Here is a 24,444-nt window from a genome sequence, read left to right on the forward strand (position 1 = left end):
CTGGGATTTCACCTGAGACCTAAAGGGTCTGGCCCATTGGAAACAAACGTGGTTTCCCAGGAAGCCCACGCTCAGTCAGATAAAACTTCTTGGACTTCCCTCCCATGAGGGACTGGGAAGACGGGCATCAGCCTTCCCAGGGCAGTGTGACCGCACCGCCATGAGGCATGCCACCTTGACCATGGGCCTCCAAGGCTGAGAACCTGCACCCCCAAGTCCCTCCTAGGTTCTCCTCTTCTCTGCACCCTGCCCTCCACCTCAGCTTGTAGATGATACCCAAGGGGACAATGAGGCGAATGCGACCCTTGGAAAGCTGAATCCCAGCAGAACAGCGAAACCCACCACAAGCTGGGGAACTTAGTGGTCAGCCCCAGGCCTAGGAAGTCCATGGGGCTCAGCCCCACATTGCCCTGAAGTGCGGGGGACAGCTAGGACCCTGCACCTGTCAGCACACACTCGACACCAGGCCTGGGACACGTCTTTATTGAAGATGCAAGCAAGCACAGAAGTTTCAAGTGGGTGCTCAGTCATATCCGCACAGTATGAGAAATAGAAAAATAGAAAACAAATTTCACAGGAAGCAGCCTCCTTCACGGACACACAGAAAAGGTGCTGCCAAGCCCACGTGCGGCGCCACGTGCCGGCTGCCGGTTCCAGCTGCTGTCCTTTGCAGACCCTTTTCCGAGACACAACATGGAGCAGATTCCTTACCCAGCGGGGTGAGCCCTGGCCATCTCCCTGGGAACGTCCCCACCACACAAACATGAGACCACCCCCGTCCACCACGGCAGCAACACGAACACAGGCTGCTCACCTGGCCATCCTTCCACCACTTCTCCAGCCAAAGGTGGGCCAGGAAAGGAAGCAGGTGTGTTGGGGGCGCGGTGTAAAGATACCACCTCTGCGCCCGCAGGTGTGCTAAGATGCAGGGCGGGCAGCAGCGAGACTGCCATGCGGTCTGAGTGAACCAGGGCCTTACACCTGCAACGTGGCCCTCCCAGGGCTGCGCACCTCGGCACGGGCAGGACAGCCTGGAAGCTAAGCGGAGACCAGGAGCTCCAGAAATTCACCAAGAAGCGTCTGCTTGTCCACGTAAGCAGGTTTCTGCTTCGGGGAACGAACAAAAGACCGTGAACGAGAACTCATCCAGGGCACACGCTCCGGTTGCTGTGACGGCCGGACCCGTCTGTTGTCCCGCCAGCTGTCCCGCCAGAGTCCCAGTGGCTGAGGCCTCACAGAGGGGCATCTCTCCTGAAAACACCCCGGTGAGCAGTTTCTGCTTCACGTGAAGGACATCACAAAGAGTGACGCACTATTTCAAGAGACAGGCCCCGTGCCCCACCACACCTGGCCCCTGCCTTCCGCCCAGCGAGGTGGCAATGACGCCACAACGCCTCCCAGAAGCTGCAAAACCAGAGTCCGCCCAAGGCCTTCCTACCACTGGGGAGTGGCTTGCTCCGGAGTCCCCTCGGAAATGAACTTTTATTTGGTTTACACTGACATTTATTTAGATTTCCAGTGAAAAGCTCTATAAAATACAATAGATAATGTGGGGCCGCAAAGGGCAGACGTTCTAGCTGCGTGTTACAGACTTGCACTCATGGTAACAGCCACTGGAACAGCAACTTTGACAACGCTGGAAACCAGACACGCGCAGACTTCACACTCCAGCGGCAGGCAGCTGCCCCGCCCCTCCGGACTCCCGCCCTAGCGTCCACACTGCTCCCAGGGCCAGTGCCGGACTCGAGCCTACGGACTCATAGCTAGTAGTGTCTGGGGAGTGAGCATGCAGGGGCGCCGTTGCTGCGATTATAAATAGAAGTCAAACATGAGGTCGCACTTCCCCATCTTCTGTTTGTACACCAGGTCGAACTTCTCGTTCATGGACACGGTGAAGATGTCCTTCCACAGCCCGACTCTGCCTGAAACACAAACGAGAAAGCCTGCTCAATCCACGTGCTGTCGGGCCAGTGAACGGACCAGAGGAAGCCTTGGAAATGGATCTGGAAGTTTCCACATCTATTCCTGGACCCTCCAAACTGGCCTAGGGTGAGGGGCAGGCAATCTGAACTACAGACAAGCTGGACCCAATTCCCCGAGTCTGCCGTCCTGGTGTCCTCTGCCCACTCAGCGGCCCAGCACCATGAGGGCACAGAGCTGAGGCTGCAAGGGCCGTGGCCCTGCTCACTGCTGGGCCCCACCCCCGTTCAGGGTGGGGATTCTAGGCACCAGGGTTGGTCCGGATCCACCGCCCTGGCACCATGTGGGGTTGGGGCCCCCACGATACCACTGCTCACTCACAACTCAGCAGCCCCACCAAGGTGGCATTTGCTCATGAAGAATGTGAAAAGGGAAAAAACGTCATCCAACAGGTGAACATTTTATGGTGAGCAGGAAGCCTCCGGGGCAAGGGGGAAGAGGGAGAAGCCTGCCCGGGAGCACGAACAGCTGACTGGCTTTTGTGTCTGGATGTCCAGTGTGGGAACTCCGGACCCCACACCAGGTAAGTCAGGGCTGCCCCGCCGTGTGCCCGGGTGCAGTGCAGGGAGGCTGACTCATACCAGTGTGGAGCCTGCAGACTGGCCGCCAGGCTCGGGGCGACCTGCTGGTTATGCAGGCTTAGGGGAGAGAGCTCAAAATTATCCTGAACTGGGTAATTCCCCTCACTTCCCTGTTAACTACAAAACCTGCAGTTGACCTGGTCAAGTACTAACAGTGACCGTGACGATATGGGGGCGGGGGGGCGGGGGAGAATGCTGACCACCCAGCTCTGAGAGCCATGAGCCCGATGGCCACAGCGCTATGCTTTTCAGGCACAGCCTGGGGGCACTGAAAGGGCCATTCAGAATTATGTTTGCCGCCAGCACCTCTGAGATCGGGGCTCTGGGGCTGCCAGCAAATGCCCTGCGCTGCCCCACAGTTAACAGCCAGCCTTGTCCTGACGGGACTTCAGGTATAAACGCGGCCCTGCAGGCACTGGGCTGACACATGCAACGTGACAAGGATCTCTCTGGTTATGACAGTCACGCATCAGTGCTGAACAGGGCACAAGCAGGAGAAACTCCCTGCCACCCGTTCACGGTGTCTGAGGGGACATCAGGAGGCACCCAGACCAGCCACACTATAAAAATACTTTTCCATGATCATTTTTCTCAGCTGACACAGCTGAGAGCTCATCAGAGGAGTCACCCACCTGGTTTAGGATTTGGAATCAAGACAGTGCAATTTATGCTGTGATAGGAATCAAATTTAAGCAATGCAGCTGGCTACTCAAGCCCCTGCATCCTCACCAACGCGAGGAGGTCTTCCGAGCAAAGAGGCAATGTGCTAAAAGAAAACAAAATCAAAGAACTGAAATAAAGCAAAACCATGGTGAACGATGGTAAAGCAGACACACCCCCGAGGAGCATGCGGGACACAGGGCGTTTCAGGCACTCTTCCCACACAGATGAACCAGAGGGGTGTTCCGAGGAAGGTCACACCCAAGGACGACAACACAGAGCACAAGCAAAACCAAAAAAGAGCAAAGTTAAAATCATAAATATTTGTGAGGATGCAGCCAGGAAATAGCTTGCAAGGTATCTGGGTTCCAGTTTCCTTCCTGGGAAAGTGGGCCACCCTGTCTTTACGGAAGGCCTCATCCACTTGACCTTCAGAACAGCCCAGGAACAGCCCAGGAGCCGCCCAGGAGCCACCCAGCAGCCAAGATCAGCCCTTTGCAGAGAAGAACGGGATGCTGGTCAAGCTCAGAGGCCTGACCAAAGGCACCCCACCCCCGGGGTGCAAGGCAGCTGCGATGACAGCCCCGCCCTCTGCCTCCACCCAGGCGTCTCCCTGAGGATGAGACTGGCGGGTGGCAGACCTGAGGCAGCTCTTGGCCTTCCCTCAAACCTTCCCGTCACCCAAAAAGCTCCAGATCCACAGGTCTGGGCGGAACCTGGCCTCAGGTCTCCACCTGAGCAATTCATTCTTAGCATGAGGGGGGCCAGGGCCCCCCCACTCAAGGTCAAGGGGATTTTACTGCCTGAGCTCTGCACAGCCAAGGAGCTTGAGGACATGAGAGCAGCCCCGGGGGGTCTGGAGAGGATGTGCCGGGAGCGTCTTCACCTTAAACTGCTTCATGTACAAGAAACTGCGCCAGGAGGGACCGCCGGCCTGGCCACGCAGAGCAGAGCCTGCACTTTCTGCTCTCAGCCCTCAACACCAGGGGAGGGGCTCGTCCCCACCTGTGCCACCAGCACCCATGGGTGAGTGTGGGAAACAGCAGCTCCTCACATGGGAACTTCTGCCCACCCACTGCTTTTAATCTCCCACAAGTCAGGCAAAGGCTGAGGAATCCATCTGTACGCTGTGGGCTTTGAGGTTTCACAGTCCCAAGCCCGTCCCCAGGCTCTGCTCAGTGCAGCCATCTGGGAAGACACCTGCCGGAAACCACCTGGCCCACAAAGGCAGGAGCGTCCACCCCTGCAGGCCCTCCTATGAACACACACGCCGGTGGCCCTGCCACAGTGCACAGGGCGGCTGGGGGACCCTCCACCATGCCACGAACGGGCGGGCTGGCTACCACCTTCTTGCCCACTCAGCAGAGCGCGGGAGAATGCTCAGGGCAGCGGGACACTGGCGTGAGGCAGGAGGGGAGCTGGGCCTGGGCCCCTGGGCAGGGGTGCGTACCCCGGCCCACGGGCAGGGCCTCGGCGTTGCAGCACTGGTCCACCAGCTGGTGGCAGTGCTCGATCAGGGACTCCAGCTGAGCCTTGTCGCAGGACACCCCCAGGAATCTGGCCAGCTGCTCCACCATTGTCACCAGGTCCTGGAAAACAAGAGCAGAGAGCAGGGGCCCATCAGAGGCGGCGCCTTCACTGACCGCCAACTCTGGGCTGGACACCATGAGGGGCTTCGAGTTCACTGCCGACGGTCCTGAGCCAGCCTGAGATGGGTCTTGTCTGGAAAGGAAATCCCGGGTTAGGAACTGGCCCAAGGGCAGCTCTCGAGTTCAAATCCAGGTCCTCAGGGGAGTCTGGAGGCAGATAGGAGCTATGGCCGTGGTGAAATAGCGGCCAGAAGTAAAACACCTGGGACCACACCATGAACAAAGCCCGGGAGCCCCCCTCCTTCCCTGTCCTTCCCTCCCTTGGCTGGAATCGGACCAGCACTTGGGAGAGCAGGGAGGCCCCTGGGGACCCCTCACCCCATGGGAGCCGGTTTGGCCAAAGTCAGAGTCGCCTTCGGCCGGCCCACTGACAGAGGCCACCTCTGACCCAGGGCTGCCAACTTCGGGGGCAGGATGGACTCAGCTAAGGGTCCCAGAGTGGCGCACGGCCCCTCCCGGTGTCCACCACGCCTCCGGGCAAACAGCGGGTCCTCAGATAACAAGGTCCCCGTGTTCAGCTTCCTTTTGTTGCGACACTGATGAGACGCTGTAGGAACATAACCCTTGCTCACATCCGTTAGCCCAGAGTAAGCTGATCTCGTGATACATCGTTCTGCTCAGTCACAGAGCCAGTCGGTGACACTAGTGAGGACTCGCTTCGAAAGGCACCAAATGTCCTCAGTCCCTGCACCGCCAGGCACTCTGCCCAGAACCCCAAGCTGTCACAGGCAGGCCCCTAACGGCAGTGCCGAGGTCACAGGGGGACAGCGCCAGAGGCTGTTTTCTCTCTGGCAGGTTTATAAAGCACAGGTGCTCCCTGGAGCCTCTGAGAGGCTGACAGTGAGGGACCAGTCCGAGCACTCTGACTTGTTCCCACACCTTCAGTGAAGGGACGCAGGTGGCATGGCAATGGCTGGTCTTGTGCCACCAGGAGGTCCGGAGAGAGGTGAGTCCCGAGCACTGACTGGTGCTCAGAAATCACAGGGGCCCCTGGCAGAGCAGCGTGGGGATCTGGGAGCAGGCCTGGCTGGAGCACCTCAGGGTGGGAGCTGACTCTGAGGGGCTCCCCAGCCAAGCGGAGCAGAGCGAAGGGGAAAAGGCTGCAGAGAGGCGGGCTGGGCAGGCTGCCTGTCTGGCCTCACAACGGGGAACCATCAGCTCCTTCCTCTCAGATGCTTCAGACCCAGCAGAGGGGTCGGCCTGCTCTGGCCTAGGTACGCTAACACGCTGAGAGCTGGGGACGGCGCTCGGCACACGGACGGGCTAACGGTGGTGATGAGGAGGGTGGCGACTGTGGCACAGAACAAGTCAGCCCCCTGGAGACAGTGAGCTCCTGAGGGCACAGGCCAGGCCCGCTCCTCCGCCTCATTGCCACCGCTGGTCTGGGGCCCTTTCCTCCTCCACATGTGTCCCGGGAATTGAGTCATAGGTAAACCCACAGGGTTCTCAGCAGGCGGAGAACCTCCATGGCAAACAGGCTGAGAGACAACAAACCTGGAGTCCACCATCTCAGGCCGCAGCCCCAAGCCAGTCGGCTGCGCCGGAGGGGCTCCTGGGTGGGTAGCAGGGTGGGTCTGGCTGAGGCCCGCCTCCACTGCTGGGGCAGGAAACCATGCTGGCTCCCGGCGAGCGTGGGCATGGGTGGCTGGCAGACACTCCAGGGAGTCCCGCCCCGGGGCACAGGTGAGCAGGCTGCAGTGAGCCCCAACGCGACCACCGTCCCCAGGCCCGGCACTGGCGAGTGGGACTCACCCGGTGCATGTCTTCATACTTGAGGAACAGCACGTTCGCGTCCGCACGGTGCTCCCAGAACTCCTGCACATGCTCAAACCAAGAGCCATAGCCCACTGTGGGGACAAGGGGATAGAGGTCACACATCACAGGGAGGGGCATGCATGGGGGTGGGGTGACTCTGCTCCCTGCCTTCCGAAGGCTCCCCTCCTACTGCCTAGGGGCTGTGACTCAGGAACGAGAAGCCAAGCTCCTGGCTGGGGGGAGGGCTCCACCTGGCCCCCCTCTGAGCAAGTTCCCCTGCAGACAGTCCTCAACCCTGTCCCCCTTCACCTTCTCCATGACTTAAAGACCTGGGACTGGGGTGAAGGCCTCTCCTGAGCAAAGTGGTCCTCAGCACCCACAAGTTTCTGGGTTTAGCAGATGGTTACTGGGAAGAAAGTGAGGCCCAGAGAACAGGACACAGAGCCGAGCAGCTTGCTGGTGGGGTTGGGATCAGGTCCAGGAGACTAAGCAGACGCCAGCCCAGGCCCAGCCAGCAGTGGGTGGACTGTGCAACCCCTCCCATTGGCCAGTGCCAGTCTGCCACCTCGCCAGCAGGTGGCAGCACAGCAGCAGCCTGGCCCCACAGTGCTGGAGGGAAGCACAGTGCTTGAGAAGTCCTGAGGGATCAGGATGTCAATCAGGGGTCAGGGTCGCTGAGGGGTGGGCCCTAAGGAGCAGGTCACAGCAGAACAGCCCTACTCAGAATGAGGCAGGAGCTCTGGAAGGGGAGAGGCAAATGGGCGGAAATGAATGGAAAGAAGTGGACAGGGATTTGGCCAAAGGCCTTGTCTGGGACTTGCTGCCAGGCAAATCCTGGCCCCTCTGCTGCTCCCTCTCTGCAGGGGCCCCCTCCCACAGCCACACCACCACCTGCTTTAGAGAGGACAAGGTGGGGGAGTCCAGAGAAGGGAGCAATGGCCACCTCCCCGCCAGGCTAACGGGCCATGGGTCAGTGGCCTGGACCCTGGGCAGAGCAGGAGCCGCAGCCAGGAACACAGCACAGAAAGTCCCCTTCATCCACGAGAAAATTTGCAGGACAAATGCCCCACGGGCGGGAGGTGGGGCTGCACAGGAGGGCTGACTCGGGGACCTCGAGGACGCGAGGACCGTGGTCACTGCATACAGGATCAGCAGGTTCCTGTACTGAGCCCTGGCTGGCAGCTGCAGACCTTCCTGGGAAGGGGGCTCCAGAGAGACCCTGCCCCCAGAGCACGGCTCCCCCCAGAGCTCCTGACACCTTGACCTATGGCCTTGGGCACGCCCCAGAGCACCCGGCTCTGTCAGTGGGTCCCCTGACCTTGCTCTCTTAGTAAATGCTGTCATTTCACAGCCACACCACACCACCTTATTATTAACAATTTCAGGACTTTGGACAGCAAAGACTGTGCAAGGGGCCTCCCTGTAGCCCAGGCATGGGGCACTGGCCGGGCACACAGACACTAAAGGGAATGACCCGCAGCACCAAAGGGAAAGGCCATGGCCTCGAACTTCAGCGCAGGACAGTGCTGTGACCTTGACAACGTGGACAAGTCTGCTTTGGGATCACTTTTAAATGCTCTGACCTGAGTGGGAAGCTTTAGGCCCCACACCACTCAGAGATCCGAACCTGCTGGACACCTATTTATGGCAGCACTGTCCCCAAGCAGGCGGCTGCTTCTGCAGACAGAGCTGCGTGCTGGGACTTGAGAACATGGCTTTGGGAACCACGAGGGCAGCTTGTTCCAAACGCCTGGCAGACCATGAGGGACTTAAGCCAGAGAGAGGGCAGAGAGCCTTTGGCAGACTCCAGGGGCCTCAGGATGCAGGAGCCGTGGCTGTCTCCTCTGGGCCCTTCCTCGCCAGGCTCAGCAGAAGCAGACGGCGGGAAACAGCATGGCACCAGGCCTTCAGACTCTGGGCCGCACCAGCCCCCACACGCATGCGTGGGTCTGCACACGCACTGGGTGGGGACAGCTCCAGCTCAGCTGCCCCAGGCTCTGCAGACATTTGGGAAACTGTGTTCCTGGATGTCCGCTCTGCGCCTGACCCTAATCTCATCACTTGATCTCCAGCAGAATCCCTGGCTGGGCTGGACAGCCAACAGTGAGGCTGGGAAATAAAGTAAGTGTCTTTTCACACCGGAGCACGCAAGGGTCTCAGAGCAGATTAAACTGAAGATATGACCCCTTTAAAAACTCTTCTGGGTGCAATTCTAAACTGCCTACTTGCAGTCCCAGAAGGGTGCCCAAAGAAGCTGTGGCTGGTCAGGGGGAGCCACCTCGGATGAGGGGAACGGAGCACTGGCAAGGACCGGCTGACCCGCTGACAAGGAGCTTCCCCCTACCCAGTCGCTGTGCAGAGGGTGTGACCCGGCCCACTCCTGCTGTGGAGAGTGCGGGGGCGCACACAGAACGGCCCTGGCTCACCTTCTCCCGGGGAATGAGCTCCCTGCACTGAGCACTGCTGTCTCCTCCCCCAAGCGCACCCCACCTGGGTCACACAGGCCTGGGCTGGGGGGCCAAGCCTGCCTGGTCCCCAACCCAGCTGAAGACCCATGGGGCCCTCACACAAAGCCACAGCTTGCACTTGGCCTCTGTCACCAGCAAGTGAGGTGTGTGGGCCTCCATTTTCACTGCTGGGAACCCAGGCAGGAAGAGATGCTTTCAATCAGAGAACTTCTTGGAGCCCCCACATCGTGGCGAGAGAGAAGGGCTTCCGAGTAGCAGCCCACTCTGCTGTGCACAAGCTGCAACCTCAGACGAGCTTCCTGCTGCCCCCCGGCCCCAGCGTGTGGCCTGCAAGCAGGCCCGCTGTGTGCAGGGCAGGCTGGGGCCAGGCATGAGGGCGAAGCAGCAGCACGTGCTAGAGTCTGGTGGACACGGGGCACCGCCGTTGTGCCCGAGGGCCAGCACACTCACACTTATCGTTCATGAACCGCCGGCAGAACTCCTGGAAAGTGCCTCGGTAGCTCATGGTGCGCAGGGAGCGGTGGAACTGGTAGTAAGACACCACCAGGTCCTTGGGGTTCCGAGCCATGTATATGACCTGTGGGGGGCAGGGAGGAAGGAGGACAGGCAGGAGGGACGGGTGAGTCGCTGACGCCCCACCCAGGCAGCCGCCCTGCACAGGCTCACAGACCCACACGCCTCTCCTACAAGCACTGTGACCCGCTCCCGAAGCAAGGCCAGTCCCAGGTGCCCTGTGGCCAAAGGCGCTGCGCTGTCACTCTATGTCAGCAGGTGTGACCCTGCCCCCATGACAGCATCTGCTAGAACAACTCCCTGAGCACGTTGTCACACTTCCATCCCCATTTCATCAGCAGCCGACGGGAAACTTCCGGTCCTGGCACTGGCGATGAGAACTGCAGGCCTCGTAACCATGTGCAGGTAAAAGATGGGAAAAATCAGCCTGGAATCCTCAGCCTTCGCCAGGCAGAGGCAGCACTTAGGCTGATCAAGGCCAAGTTCGATTATGGGGAAAAAAACCCAGATAAGAAACACAAATACGACGCCAGAGAGGCTCCACCAGGAGTCCAGGGGTCCAGGGGTCCACGATCTGTACCAGGGGTCCTGCTTCACCTCAGTTCTCTGGGACCCAAGGAGGGTGACAGACCACTGTTAGCACTTGTCAACAAGTGACCCAGCCAAGGGCTGGGGATGGGGGCGTGGAGAGGGTGGAGTGGACAGCAGGGAATTACCTTGGAGTCGCCGTTGTGCAGATCGGAGGGCAGGAAGCGGTAGGGGAGGTGGCTCTTGATGAGGCGGGGAGACGTCAGCTCCTGCAGCAGGGTCGGGGGAGAGGGGTCAAAGGTCACGGGACACACAGGTCACGAGGCCTTTCTAATGGGGCCAGGTGGAGAGGGTCTTGGGTGGTGTAGACCAGCACTCCACCCGAAAACCTTCTCTCCAGAGGGGTGAACGCCCTCCAGGCTGAACCTGCGGCCAGATGTGAGCAAGACTCGGCCTGCCCTCAGGCACCCCTGGCCACAGCAGTCTGTCACAGTCCCCAGGGGCCTGCCCAGAGGCCCAGCATGGACCTCGCAGGACAGCAGAGGAAGCACGAGGCACAAGGCACAGAGGACTCTGGATCCCCACCACCACCCACCACCACAGGCCTGCCTGTGGCTCCTGGAACAGGCAGTGCCATTGGGCCAGGGCTCGGGGGTCCACACCCACTGTCCCACTATCCGACTCAGCCACCAAGAGGCCCACCCTGTCCAGTCCTGTTTTACCCCCTGCCTGGCACTGGTCACCCCTGAACCACCATGCCTCCTTGTTTTGCTTTTCGGCCAGTGGCCCTCACTACCTTGTCAGCTCCATGAGCACCGTGACCTCTGTGGTGGGTCCCTGGCTATACCCCCATGCCGAGAGCTGTGCCGGCTCTCATGGTCAGCAGCTAGGCAGACCCCAGAGCTTGGCTGCAGAGACCAGCTTACACAGGACCTTGGACTTCACAATGACAGGAATGACACGGACTGCTGAGCTAGTGGGGGAAGGGGCAGGTGGGCCACGCCGGAAATGAGGCCTGAACTAAAGAGGTGGCAGAGGGGACGATGGAGAGAAAACTCCAGACACACGGAGGAACAGAATGGACGGGACCCTGGGATAATGTTGTTTCATTCTGGACATCATATACTCGGGGCAAATGCACCCCACCCAGCTCCCCCAGCAGACGGGGTGACACACAGGAGGGGGCAGGCGCAGCCCCGCTCCGCGCCTGAAGCCGCCCAAGTCACCAACCAATCTGACTCCAGGGTCACTGTCACAGGTTCAGGCCCGCCTCCTGGCCCCCTGGGGCACTGGCAGCTCCCTGCCCTCCCTCGGCCACAGCGAAGAACTGTCACCCGGGGTGAGGGCAGAAGTGGCCCACCGGGGCCGTGGGGACGGGCGCGCCCGCAGCACCTTGATGATGTCCAGGCCCGGCTGCGGGTACTCCAGGACCGGGAGCTGCTCGTCGATGTTCATCAAGCCGATCTCATCGGGGTCGGCGCCCTGGCTCACCAGGTAGACCACCTCCTGCAGCAAGCTCGTGCCTGGAGGGAAGAGGCCCAGGAGGGGTGCTCAGAGGGAGCCCCTGTTCAGGTCAGCACCTACACCCAAGAGGGGGGCTGAAGGGCCATGCAGGTGGGGTCCCAGGAGCACCGTAAGTCTAGTGGAAGTAAACCGGCCTGAATCCCACCCTTCAGTGGCCGTGGGTGAGCTCCCCCCGAGCCTGGACACAGTGGGTGGCTGAGGCCTGGCCCCTGGTGAGCTCCCAGGGCCAGCAGGCAGCCCTGGGAGCAGGGTGGCAAGGTGCTCACACGGACACCAGATCCCTGCCCTTCCCCCAGCCCTGGCGTGTGGGCCCTCCACTCAGGCTTTCGGCTCGGGGTCACCAGGGAGCCCAGGGCCACCCCGGGTTCCAACCCCGTCTGGCGTCTCAGAGGGAACCGGCACAGCCAGCCGGTCCGCCCCAACACTCTGGCCACTTCTCTTCGGGGCCTGGGTCTCTGCTGCCAGCCTCTTGCCTGCGCATCCTGCAAGTGCTCACTGCCCCCCAGTGGCCGCACCCCCTCCCGGGAGGGCCGAGCACAGCCCCACCCCACACTGTCCACCTGCGAATGCCTGGCACCCACCTGCCCCTCAGCAAACAGCCCCCCACCCCGGGCAGCTGCTCAGACCAAACGGAGACTCACAGTCCTCACTCCTCGCCCCTCGTGAATGGCTGGTTCCACCATCAGGTGAGAAGAGGGCACACTTTTGCCACTGGCCCGGGGCGGGGGGGGGGGGGCCCTGAAGCTCTCAGCTCTGCCCAGCTCACCCCACCCTGGTCTGTTCTCCACAGAGCAGCATGAGAGACCGTGCCAACAGGAACACCGGATCGCCTCCCTGCCCAGTGAAGACCCTCAGCCAGCCCTGCACCTCCCCGAGCAAAGGGCTTCACCACAGCCTCGCTCTGCAGCCCCACCTCTCTGACGTCTCTCTCATCCATGGAGCCTCCCTGGCCTCCCTGCCCCCAGCCTGCAGCCCCTCCCTCCCTCCCTCCCTCTGGTCCTTCAGGTGTGAAGGCTCCCAGACCAGCCAGGTGATTAACACTCCAGCCCTGCAGACTGCCCCGCCCCCGTTGCTGCTGCCCAGCAGCCCAGGAGTGACCTGCACATTCCTTTATCCTGAATGCACACGAACAGACCCTGGTGCTGAGTAATAAGAAAGGCATATGTTGATCACGGAAGACTTCCTGGAGGAGGCAGCTTTGGAGCAAAGGCCCAGAAGGAAGAAAGTGGTGCAGTGGCTCTTCCACTCAAACAGAAAGAACTCCTGCCCATTAACAGTGGAAGCCTCCCATCCACCTGAGCAGGGGGACCATCACTCCATCTACAGATGCGGCTCCTGAGGCCTGGGGCCCAAGGTCACAGAGCTGGTGCACAGCCCCACCCCATTCCTCCCAGTGAGGCCCATCTGCCCGGCAGCTCGGGGTAGCACAAGGCAGGGGGCAGGGGCACTGTGTGCTCAGAAATGGACTGTGGGCAGAGTTCCAGAAACGGCCTCTCCCAGTGCTAGCTTCAAGGCCTATTTCTGGTGCTCCCAGCCAGACCCTGCCAGCCCCACAAACAGTGACCCAAGCCGATGTTCTCTGCCCATTAATATCGACTTACATCAATATCGAGGAGTCCGTTCCAAAGCCCCATCTCCTCCCCCATTAATACCTGTGCCACCGAAGTCCAGCCTTGGGAGGCCGGAGGAAGCCCTCCCCCGCCCGGCCCCCGCCCGGCCCCAGCAGCCCTCACTGCAGCCCCCCACCCACGTTTGTTTCCTGGCTGGGCACTCTCGGCTTACCTGCTCTGGCTGTAGGGGACTCAACAGGAGGGCAAACCGCACGCCTACCCCACCCAGGGAGGGGCAGTGAGGGCACACGGGACCAGTGCAGTGAGCCAGCAGACAGGCGGTGACACGAGGGTCACAGAAGGCCCACTGGAGACAGTGACGGAAACGCCACTGACCAGGCACCACAAGGCTCCCAACACTCCTCCAGCACCTGAACTGAAGACCGAGCACACACTTTGTAGATGCCCAGCCCTGGCTCTGCAAGGGTCCCCCCAGGAACCAGCCATGTCCAGTCCTTCCACGCCCACTGCCCCAGCCTTAGGTCCCACCCACCCAGGTGGCACCCCAATCATCAGCACGAGCCACCTTTGGCCCCTGCATCCACTCTCCTGGCTATCATAGCCGCCCGGCGGCTCTGCTCGGGCCCCAGTGGCTCCAGTGTCCCAGGGATGCAGTCCCGCCCGGCCCCGCCCCACCGGCACTCTGTGCTGCGGCCGGCTCTCCTGTGTCCCTAGAGCTCAGCCCCCCGGGACCCGAGCCTTCCACAGGCTACCCTGCCCCCGGCCAAGGTGGAAGTCATCTGCCGACACGGGAAGCCCCTCAGCTGCTCTGAAACGCAGTGTCCGGCCCCCAGACCCCCGCCTCCCCAGTTCTGGATGCCGAGAGGGAAGGCCGGGGTCTGAGCACAGGCCCGGTCCCACCACAGCCTGTCCCCACTCCAGAGCTGGCCTGTGGGNCATCCACTCTCCTGGCTATCATAGCCGCCCAGCGGCTCTGCTCGGACCCCAGTGGCTCCAGTGTCCCAGGGATGCAGTCCCGCTCGGCCCCGCCCCACTGTGCTGCGGCCGGCTCTCCTGTGTCCCTAGAGCTCAGCCCCCCGGGACCCGAGCCTTCCACAGGCTACCCTGCCCCCGGCCAAGGTGGAAGTCATCTGCCGACACGGGAAGCCCCTCAGCTGCTCTGGAACGCAGTGTCCGGCCCCCAGACCCCCGCCTCCCCAGTTCTGGATGCCGAGAGGGAAGGCCGGGGTCTGAGCACAGGCCCGGTCCCACCACAGCCTGTCCCCACTCCAGAGCTGGCCTGTGGGGTCTGGACTTGTCGCTGTCCTCACTCAGGATCCGGGGGTCTGGCCACCCTCCCGACAAGGGCTGGCCCCAGGAGTCCCTGCCCTGCTTCTAGAAACTGGGATGATGCCCTTCCTCCTTCACAGGACTTTGGGGTCAGGGCCCGGTGTGACCTGCCTGGGGCTGCAGAGGCTCTGTCCCGGCGAGTTCCACAGCGAGCGCCCTAACACCGTGACGGGCACCACTGACCGGGACCCCACATGCGAGGCCACGCGCAGCCTCTGCCAAACCACGCGGCCCTCCCCCAAACATGGAAGCCACTTCCTGGGTGACGGGGGATGCCTGGTGCAGCACGCACGAAGTAGAAGGAGGATTTGTAAGCAAGTCCTGTGCGGACACAGAGAGGGAAGGCCCGAGTTCAGGGGACTACCCACAGTCACAGGAGGGGAAAGCTACACCTGCAGCGGGAACCCGAAGGTGAGGGTCCCCACTTCCCACACGGCCTTCCCAGCACACCCAGGGGTAGGGCGACGGGGGCGTGGCAGATTGAGAAGCCCTGGGTGAGGGCCTACAGGGAGCCTGCAGGGCCAATGGGGCGACAGTGGCCACAGCCGTGCTGGCTACCCCTCCACTCCTGCAGTCCCCCAGACCAGAGACAAAAGCAGGTGGGGGCACAGCAGGGCCTCGGCACCCCAACTGCCCCTGCCCTCTGAGCCCTGGGGGCGGGCGGCGAGCACAGGAGGACACGGCAGCAGGAAGCCCCACTGGCAGCACATCTGAGGTCAGGCGGCGGAGAGCTGGGCGCTGTGTATGCGTCACTGGGCAAGGCCGGCAGGGCTGCCAGACTGCTGGGCTTGGGGGGTGATACCTGCATACTTCCCTGTCCCCCGGGTGCGGTCGCCTACAGAAGAGCTTCTGCTGACACCGGAAATCACTCCCACGTGCTGGAATAAACTCTGGCACCGAACCTCTTGGGCTGAGACCCATCGGGGTACTCAGGGGACTCCCTCGGAAATCTGGGGCCCAGCCTGAGCCCATCACATTTCCTCCCGCACTGGGGACAGAGAAACCAGCATGCTCGTGTCAGAACCACCGGAACTCCGCGCCCGGCCACCTGGAGCTGGAGTTAGAATCCTTTTATTTTATTACTAACCAAAGTCACACAAGCACCTAGTTTAAAAACTCAAGAGCACCATCAATAGAACACCTAACAGAATCCAGTTACCTCCACACCTGAACCCCACGCCCAGAGCAAACTCTTGTTGATTCTTCTCTTACCACAACCACAAATGTTGATCGTGCTTAGTTACTTACTTCACGATCTACACGTTTTCAACAGGAGGCTGACTATCAGCTATGGGAGACGAGGACCTCGCCGAGTTCCCGTACGCACGCTTCCCTCCTCCCAGCACTGATGCAGCATGACCGCTGGTCCGAAACCAAGTCCCGGTGCTCAGCTCAAAGGACTGCGCACAATGACTACACTTCCTTTCCTGCTCCAGACTTTGTTTTCCCTGAAGTAATATTGCTCTGTTATTTTTTTCTTCTTTTTTTAAAAAAAGATTGTATTTATTCTTAGACAGAAGGGAAGAGAGAGGGAAACATCAATGTGCCGTTGCCTCTTGTGTGCCCCCTACTGGGGACCTGGCCCGCAACCCAGGCATGTGCCCTGACTGAGAGTCGAACCAGTGACCCTTTGGTTTGAAGGCCCACACTCAATCCACTGAGCCACACCAGCCAGGTCATTTTCCACGATTTTAAAGAGGATGAAAGACAGAAAAAGAGAGACACTGATATGAGAGAGAAACATCATTTGGTTGCCTACCACAGGCATCACAACTGGGTATCGAACCCACAACCTGGGCAGGCGCCCTGACCAGGGATCAAACCTGAAACCTTCTGGTACACAGGACGACGCTCCAACCAACTGAGCCACCAGCCAGGGTGGGGGTTTTTTAATTTAACTCATGTCCCTGAGTTCTGAAAATCGTGGCTTCAATAATTTCTTCTCTTCCATACTCTCTCTTCTATTTTTCTGAAACTCTGGGATCTTCCAATTTTCCAGGTTTTTGCTATTTGCTATCACTTGGTAAAAATTTCTGTTCTTCCTCCACTTGACCACCCAAACCTCACCAGTGGGCTTTTTAAATTCCAGCAATCACCCTTTTCACCCCCAAGAGTCCCCCCGCTACCCCACCAGATCCTCTCTGGTCAGTAGCGCACTTTCACAGCAGTTCCTGTCGCTCTCCAAGGACGTCATGCAGAGTTAGGGTTGCAGGCCATGTTGGTTTCTTTTTTTAAGTTTTTTTCTGCTCTGTACATTGTCTCTCATTCTTCCAAGCTCTTTTTCCTGCTTTTTGTTTTGTTTCTGCAGGTATCTGTCCTTGATATTGGCAACTTTGAGATCCGGTGACCTTCTTCCCCAGGTGAGGGGAAGAACGGGACGCAGCCGTCTGTGGCAGGCACGGCTTGCTGACTGGCAGGGCTTTGTGCGTCTGGGAAAGTGGCCCAGCGCCGGGGCCCTCCCCGCTGAGATGGGAGATGCAGCGTGCAAGTGTGCAAGTGTTCACATCTCTCTTCTTTTCCCCCAAAGATGCCTCCACTCTCTGCTTCAGGACCCCGAGCATCCCGGGAGCTGAGTAGGGGAGGGAGCTGGGAACCCGCCTTCCAAGGGTACAGTTTTCACTGATCCCCATTTCTGATACGGCCCTGTACTCCGGCCCATAGCTGCGCTCCACACCCCAAATGCACAGCCTGTCTGGATCAGCTGCCCCAAAGAAACCCACCTTTTGCAAAAGCCTCCTGTTTTTCACGCCCCATCATGTCTGCCGCCCTCCACTGCCAGGTGCATGCAGACCCTGGAGCTGGTCCACGTGCCCGCCCCCGCTGCCTGCCGGGCCAGTGAGTTGGAGCTCAGCCACTGCGCCTGACCTCCCGAAGCCAGCCGGCCTCTCTGATGCAGCGCCACCACCTCCCCTCCTCTTAGGGCTTCTGCGCTCTCACTCCTTGACTGGCATGGGTGAGGCTGCAGGAGGAAGCAGAGATGAGCATGACGTCCCTCTCCGTCCAGCGTACCCCACGGGCCCTCCAGAGCCAGGGCCTTGCCAGCACTCTAGGTAGTGGCAACAGCTGGGCACTGAAGAAGCACACTGATAGAGCTGGCCCGGCTGATTCAGGAAGGGGGGGTGCAGGGGAGGCCCCTCCCCAGGGGCGGGGCTTGCTCTCCCAACAGACGCAGAGAAGGCCTCCAGGACAGGAGAGAGGAAAGGTGACGTCTCCTGAAGCACCTGTCCCATCCATCCAAGGAGGTGTCACACACACCACTAAGACGTCCCTCAGAATCTCCTAATTGTCTCTTAAAACAACTCCCAGGGCGTGCACAAGGATGTGCACCTTGCACAACGGGCAGTTCGGATGGTGACCGCAGGCGAGAAGCCCGCAGCCATCCCGGTGAAAGGCAGGGACAGCGCGCAGTGTCCCGGGCACAGGTGCGGGCGCTCACGCAGCCCGCTCCTCATCAGACTCTCCCAGCCCCGGGGCTGCTCTCGTTGCATCCCACACATGGACAAGCAAGCGCAGAGATGACCTGCCCGAGGCCACGGAATCGGCAGGCCGTGGGCCCGGGACCCAGAGGTGTGACCCCAGAACCGGAGCGTTTCAACACGCTCACACACACACACACTCGTGGGCAGCCAAACCGAGGAGCCATGAGCTCTCGCTTCCAGGCTAAAGCTCTGACCCTCAGCCCCCAGACTGGCTGGGACACCCACCACCCCCTCCCACCCCTGTATTTTGGGAGCCCCGCATCCGGCTGTGGGCCCTGCTGGACAAGGGGAACAGGCAGGGTCCCTGGGCAGAGCTCAGATGATGTCAAGCGCTGAGGCGTGCCCGGCCGCACAAGCACTTGGGAGCTGCCTGCCCCGAGACGGCGGCCCCGGCTCACCACAGTCCCTGACCGGTGGTGAAGCCCCGATTCCCAACCCAGCTCTGTGGAGCCGGGAGCAGCCGCCACGCCTCGGCCCTCGGCTTCCTCTGGGTGAAAGTCTCCGGGGCTGGAGCCCGGGGCTCCTGGGGTCACAGCTGTGGACACACAGACTGGGGGGCACTGCCTGCGGAGGGAGGCCCGCCCAGCACAGGCCTTTCCCCGCCCCCCCCCGGGCCTTGGCTCCTTATCTGAAAAAGGGCCTCTCCGGCAGTGAAGCTGCGAGGGTGTCGGGACACACAGAGGCAGAGCCCTCTCACCTCCACTCTGAGGCTTGACAGGGACCACTGCAGACTTGAGGGGTCTCTGCCATCGCCCAGTCCACACCCTGCCACTGGCGGGGGTGGGGGTCCCAGGAGACCCCAGCTCACTGCAGGCAGAGCTGAGCCTCATGGCCGCCATCCATGTCCAGGGAGCCCGCACAAAGCCCACACCGGGCCCTCTGGAAGTGACGTGAGCTTCCAGAAAAGTCCAACATGTCTGCAAACGTCCTGGAGGGAGGCTCCGCCTCCCCACAGGCCCTTCATGTGCCCTCACCTGCTCCAGAGCCCATGCTGGGACCCCGCTCCCTGGGGACACTGCGCGACGCTCCAGAAGCTGCAGACACGCCCACCGACTGTCCTGACCCTGTGGACACAGGAAGCATGCAAAGGGCTGCCAGGGGTGTGGCTCCCTGGATGACGAGACGAGGCCGGGCAAACTACAGATTCTCAAGGGACTGGAGCCCATCAGCCAGCTAAAGCCACGAGACTGCAAGTGGCCACCACCCCGGGAGCTGGGCCCTCGCAGAGAGGTGGGACCGGGAGGAGGAGAAGCCAGGCATCGTGTGAGTGGGCGGGAGGGGCTCAGGTAGAACTTTCACCCACTGCAGGGCTGTGGCCCGAAAGCCCGCACAAGGAGAGAGCCGGCCCCGAACAGCCTCCTCTGTACCCCTGCACCCGTGCCCACAAGGAAGGCGGCAGTGGCAGGCGGGGCCCCTCAGGGCCGAGGCCCGGACCACCGTCATCTGCCGGAAGACGGCTTCAGGCCCCTCGGGCAGGAGGAGCAGACCTGCCCCCTCCAAACCTGACGCTGGTGAAGACCCAACACAGCGACAAAGTGGGTGAGAAAAACACTCTGTCCTGGAGAGAGGCAGGAAGCCATCTCGGGCTCTGTCAGAGACAGGAGCCCCCCAAACACAGGATGGGGCAGCCACCAAGGCAGAGCTGGCCCTCCTTGGAGAAGGCGGGGCCAAGCCGCTGTCACTCAGGGGAGGCGGGGCCACGGAGAAAGCCTCACCCAGGGCTCCAGCTGCGGCAGAGGGCAAGGGGCGTCTCTGTCAAGGGCCCCTCTCACAGCCAGTAAATTGGAGCAACAAGTCACAGCAGTGCCCCCACCCCCTTGGAGAGAAGCCCCTCCAAGGCTGCACCTGAAAGCTGAAGGTGGGGCAGGAAGGCCCAGGAGAGACCCTCCGGAATCTCAGCCCCAGGCTGAGCACCAGGTGAAGCTGCGGGAGGTGGAGCGGCCCTCCCTGGGAGCGCCCTCCCGCACTGCAGGCCCCGCCAGAGAGGTCAGGCCAGTCCGGGCACGGCCCTCCACCTCTGACGTCAGCGCACACGTCCAGCAATTGATCAGAAAACACTCATTTAAAACGGCAAGAAAAAAAAATAGCTCCATCAAAAGACCAAACAATCACAAACTCAGAAGTTAAAGTAAATCTGACCAACACGTTAAAGGATTTCATGGTAACAGTGAATGACACATCCCTTCATGGTGTATTTCATGGGTTACTCCTAGCAGACAGATGGAAACTAGAAGTCGCAATGCTAGGGGGGAAAAACCCACAGTAACAGAAATAGAGTGCTTTGGACGGGCTCCCAGACCTGCCGCAGAGGAAGAAAGAAGCCGTTAACCTGAATACTGGGCGACAGACTGGAACGGGGATCCGAGTCTCACAAGGAGAGCGAGAGAACGGGACAGGAGAAATATCTGAGAGGTAATGGCTGAGAGTCTTCCCAAAATACTGAAGGGATTCAAACCACAGATCCAAGGCCAGACAAACCCAAGCAAGATAAGTATCCCCACCCTGAAAAAAAAAATCCCTAGACGCACCCTATCAAATGCCAAAAACCAAAGACAAAGAGAGACGTGAAGGCGGCTGAGGGAAAAAGACCCTTCCTTGGAGGACGGGAGTCACAGCAACTTCTCATCAGACAAGTCGGGAGCCAGCAGACGCCCTGTGCTAACCACACCCCCTCCCTCATCACTCAGCGGGCCTGGGTCACCCAGCAAGGATGGGAGGCGGTCTCCCGGCCCCTGCACCAACCACAGCCCACGGGGCCACATCATCTGCCAGCGGCATCCAGGCGGCAAAGCCACGTGCAAAGCCACGTGCAAACCCAGGACTTCAGCTCCAGAGCCAGGCTCTTACCCCTAAGCACCTGCCCCACCCACGGACCCACTCCTGGCTGGGGGGGAGGGGAGGGGGAGGTAGGGACTGGGTTCCCTGAGGTCCACCTGCAGAGGACTCAGAGCCGTGATGAAAACCATCCAATCCCTAAGGGCCTTGGACTTTCGTGCCAAAAAGCACACAGAAAAAAGGTGTGACCCTCCCTTCTTCTTGGGGTCTGAGTCCGGCTGCCCTGGTGACCTTCAAAGGGCCACAGACACCTGGGAGACAGGGGAGAGGCCCCGGGGTCCGAGGAGAGGCACGAGCGGTCCTTGCGATCCGCCACTGCACAGCACCTGCCCCCAAGACTTGGTAAGTGGCCCAATGACCATTCCCAGAGTTTCCCGAGTCCCATTCCACACTGCGACCGGCCCATGTCCAAAGTCACGGCCCTTCGAAAGGCCTGGGAGCCACCTCCGCAGCTGGGCAGTTGAAGCCGTGGATCTCGCAGCCAGGGAGACGGGAGCTCGGACTCACCGAGGCCAACCGCCCTCGAGGACCCGCACCCTGACCCCAGACCCCCCTCCTGCTATGCCAGCTGCCCCTTGGGGTGGCTTCCGGCTCCCTTTCTCTCTGGCTGAGAGAGCTCTTCAGGGCGGATGTTGGCAAGGGCCAGGTCTTCAGTGCCCTTGAGAGTCTCAGGTTCCTACCACCACAGGCGGAGGGGCGGGCAGCAAGGAAGCCTTTGGGAGCCCTGGTTTAAAGCAGATGCAGCCACCGTGCCTGAGAAAACAGCCCACGGACCCTGTCCCCGTCCTGTGGGATGGGTGAGAACGGTGGACTGGGACAAAGCTAAGAACCAGGAAGAGCCCTGGCTGGTGTGCCCAGGGGACTGAGTGACAGCCCGCGAATCGGAGGGTTGCCAGTTCGATTCCCATTCAGGGCACATGCCTGGGCCACAGGCCAGTTGGGGGCGTGCAAGAGGCAACAGATCAGTATATCTCTCACATATCAGTCTTTCTCCCTCCCTCCCCTTTCTCTAAATAAATAAACAAAATAAAAAGAAGAAAAAGAACCACACGGGACATGAAAAAACAGAAAACACCAGCCTCCGTGGTACCCACGACCCTGCTTCTCCCTCACCCCCAGGCTCTCAGTCCTCTCAGCTCAGCCTCGGTGCAGCCACGGGAGCCTGGGCACGTCGCTTCCCCTCCCAGGTCCTGTGTCCCCCATCTGGGAGACGGGAGCCCACCGCCCACCTCACAGGGCTCTGGGGAGAATGTGCTGGAGCGGCAGACACACAGGGCTGTGAGCTATGAAGCTCAGAGCGCTGTAAGCTACCGACGCTACACACTCCCGGCTACACACAGTCCCAGCAGGCGGTCCTTGGGGTGCCCAGCCCTCAGGTGCGACAGGTACGAGAAGCAGGCAGGCACAGGGACACACAGTGAGTCTGGAAGGCCAGACGGGCTGAGGGAAACGGCGAGTTTTGAAAGGGGAGCCCCCAGGGCACTGTGTGGAGAGGCCTCGCATGCAGGTGCCCAGGCCACTGCTGGCTCTTCCGTCCGTCACCAATGGAGAGAGGCAGGTGCTCGCTATCCCTGTGAGACGGCGGGCTCCTGTCTCCTTCGAAAGGTTCAAGCCACAAACAGGATACACGTTTTGATTATCTACGAAACTTCCGTAGGTAACGCTTCCTTCCCCAGCCATGTGCCCAGCAAGGTCCGGCTGCCAGGCTCCAGCAGGCCCCCAAGGCAGGGCCCCTCTACAGCAGCCCCCACAAGTCCCAAGCACCTGGCTTTCCCAGCAAGCTCTGGGCCTGTGCCCTCCACCCCCCAGCAGCCACTTTCCCCCTCCAACTCCTCACGGAAAAATGGAGGTAGCAACACAGAACCGAAGTCCCTCTCTGGCAACTCCAACACCCTGGAGACGTCCCATCGCCAAGGTCTGCACGATTCAGGTTCGGGAAAACCCTGTCCCAAACTGACATGGGGCTACTTTCAGCCTCTGTGGAGTCCACAGTCTGGGGTGGTTCACGGCACAGATATCATCTACGGCTCTAAAATCGGCAAAGTCCCAAATGCCCCCTCCACCCACCGGGGCACAGGGTTGGGTGAGGGGCTGTGGGCTTCAGTGGAAGGAAAGTCCTGGCCACAGTGGCAGCGGTGCACGCCTGCTTCCTTCCTCTCCCTAAGGGCCTCCAGAAACACCTGGAGACTTCTCTTCTTCAAGCTCCCCCACCAACACGGCTCCCCCGCCCTCCCCCTACCCTCCCCGGAGGAGTCAGGCCTAACCCTTGAGTGTCTGGGACCCTGCACAGCGCTCCTAGGCACCTCCCTCCCTGCTGGTCCTACATGACCTGCAGGCCGGCCAGCTGCGCCCCCGCCCCCCCGCAGGCGGCTCCCCGCCTCCCGCAGGCGGCTCCCCGCCTCCTCCAGCACAGTGGCAACAAGGGAAAGCCCCGTCTCTCCCTGAAAGCCTCCCAGGAGGCACCGCAGGATAACCCTTCCCATCAGGTCCTGGACACACTCCGACCTGGCTTTACATTCCAGCCACGGCTCATCAACTGTGTGACCTTGGGCAAGCCACTGCACCTCTCTGAGTCTCGGCTACACAGTGCGTGGTCGTGCAAACATCCGTTAACGTTGGGAAATGCTGGTGCCCTGGGGTCCTGCCTGATACCTGGGGGAGGGAGGCGGCCCTGAAGCAGGGGAACGGGACACACACTCCAGGCGGGGCTGATCCCATCCCCCGCTGGGATGGGACCAGTCCACGCAGGAAAGGAGAGGCGTACTCGGTTCCCACGCCAATTTTATCCCTTTCTCGATGATCACCAGGACTTTGCACTCATCACAGGTTGAATCGGGCCCAGGAACAGAGAGATTAAGGGACTATCCAAGGTCACACAGCCAACATGGTAATGGGAGGGGACGCACGGAGAAGCGGCGGCCTGTCCTCCTGGAAGCCAAACAGGCTCCATCCCCGCGGGACGCTGTCCAGCCCGCAGCCACAGACACCGGGACCCACCCCTGAAGGTCTCCGACCTTAGTTTCCCCAAATGCGGGCCGACCGCCCCCCAATCCCGCCCTGGAGGGGTCCGGGCACCGGATGGGCGGTGGGCCCATCCCGACCCCGGACTGGCGTTGGCCGGCTGTAGCGCCTCGGCGGGCGGGGGCCGCGCGGGCTCACCGGACTTGGGGTAGGTGACGATCCACACGTCGCTGGGCCGCACCGGGAAGTTGGCGATCTCCTCCATCTTCCCGCGGCAGAAGGGCGGCAGGCGCACGCCATGGAACTCGAAGTACTTGCTCTCGAACTCGCCCGGGGTGCTGGGGGTCTCCGCCTCGCTCTCCGCCATGCCGCCGCCGCCGCCCGGGCCCGCACCCCGTATCCCGCACGCGCCCACGCCCGCCGCCCAGCCGCCGCGCGGCGCTCCGCAGGCGTGACGTCACGGCGCCGCCTCGCCCCGGCAGCGTGGAGACTGCGCCCCGCGGGTATGACGTCATGGCCCCGCCCGCCGCACCGCCTGCCCTGCGCAGCCGTGACGTATGGGGCCTCCGCGCCCGCCCCCACCCCGCACCCGAGCGCCGGCAACCAGGTGG

The 24,444-nt window shown here is 61.1% G+C and overlaps 1 protein-coding gene across 2 annotated transcripts; it reads right to left on the reverse strand.

Moving 5' to 3' along the window:
• Nucleotides 1–467: 467 nt before the first annotated feature.
• Nucleotides 468–24,224, reverse strand: SULT4A1 (sulfotransferase family 4A member 1). 2 transcript variants are annotated; one of them, XR_005063979.1, is made up of 8 exons: nucleotides 24,032–24,224; nucleotides 11,527–11,657; nucleotides 10,323–10,403; nucleotides 9,544–9,670; nucleotides 6,623–6,717; nucleotides 4,672–4,810; nucleotides 3,194–3,327; nucleotides 1,861–1,922 (listed from the first exon to the last, which is right to left on the reverse strand). XR_005063979.1 is itself a non-coding variant. In XM_037028512.1 (7 exons), exons 1-7 carry the CDS (start codon nucleotides 24,198–24,200, stop codon nucleotides 1,810–1,812), a joined length of 855 nt encoding a protein of 284 aa, XP_036884407.1. In that variant the 5' UTR covers nucleotides 24,201–24,224; the 3' UTR covers nucleotides 468–1,809. The 2 variants fall into 2 exon arrangements, 1 of the variants encoding a protein (XP_036884407.1); XM_037028512.1 differs by lacking the exon at nucleotides 3,194–3,327 and having other exon boundaries at nucleotides 468–1,922.
• Nucleotides 24,225–24,444: the final 220 nt, after the last annotated feature.

This window comes from Sturnira hondurensis, unplaced genomic scaffold (genome assembly GCF_014824575.4).
Source record: "Sturnira hondurensis isolate 20B ecotype Veracruz unplaced genomic scaffold, ASM1482457v3 Scaffold0019978, whole genome shotgun sequence".
NCBI lineage: Eukaryota > Metazoa > Chordata > Mammalia > Chiroptera > Phyllostomidae > Sturnira > Sturnira hondurensis.

What these genes read in the sequence shown, in the direction of transcription:
- SULT4A1 (XM_037028512.1), bottom strand. Translation starts at nt 24,200, where the DNA reads ATGGCGGAGAGCGAGGCGGAGACCCCCAGCACCCCGGGCGAGTTCGAG. An exon ending in CGTCACCTACCCCAAGTCCG is followed by an intron (nt 11,658 to 24,031) that starts GTGAGCCCGCGC and finishes TCTTCCCTCCAG; the next exon opens with GCACGAGCTTGCTGCAGGAG. An exon ending in GCGGTTCATGAACGATAAGT is followed by an intron (nt 6,718 to 9,543) that starts GTGAGTGTGCTG and finishes TTGTCCCCACAG; the next exon opens with TGGGCTATGGCTCTTGGTTT.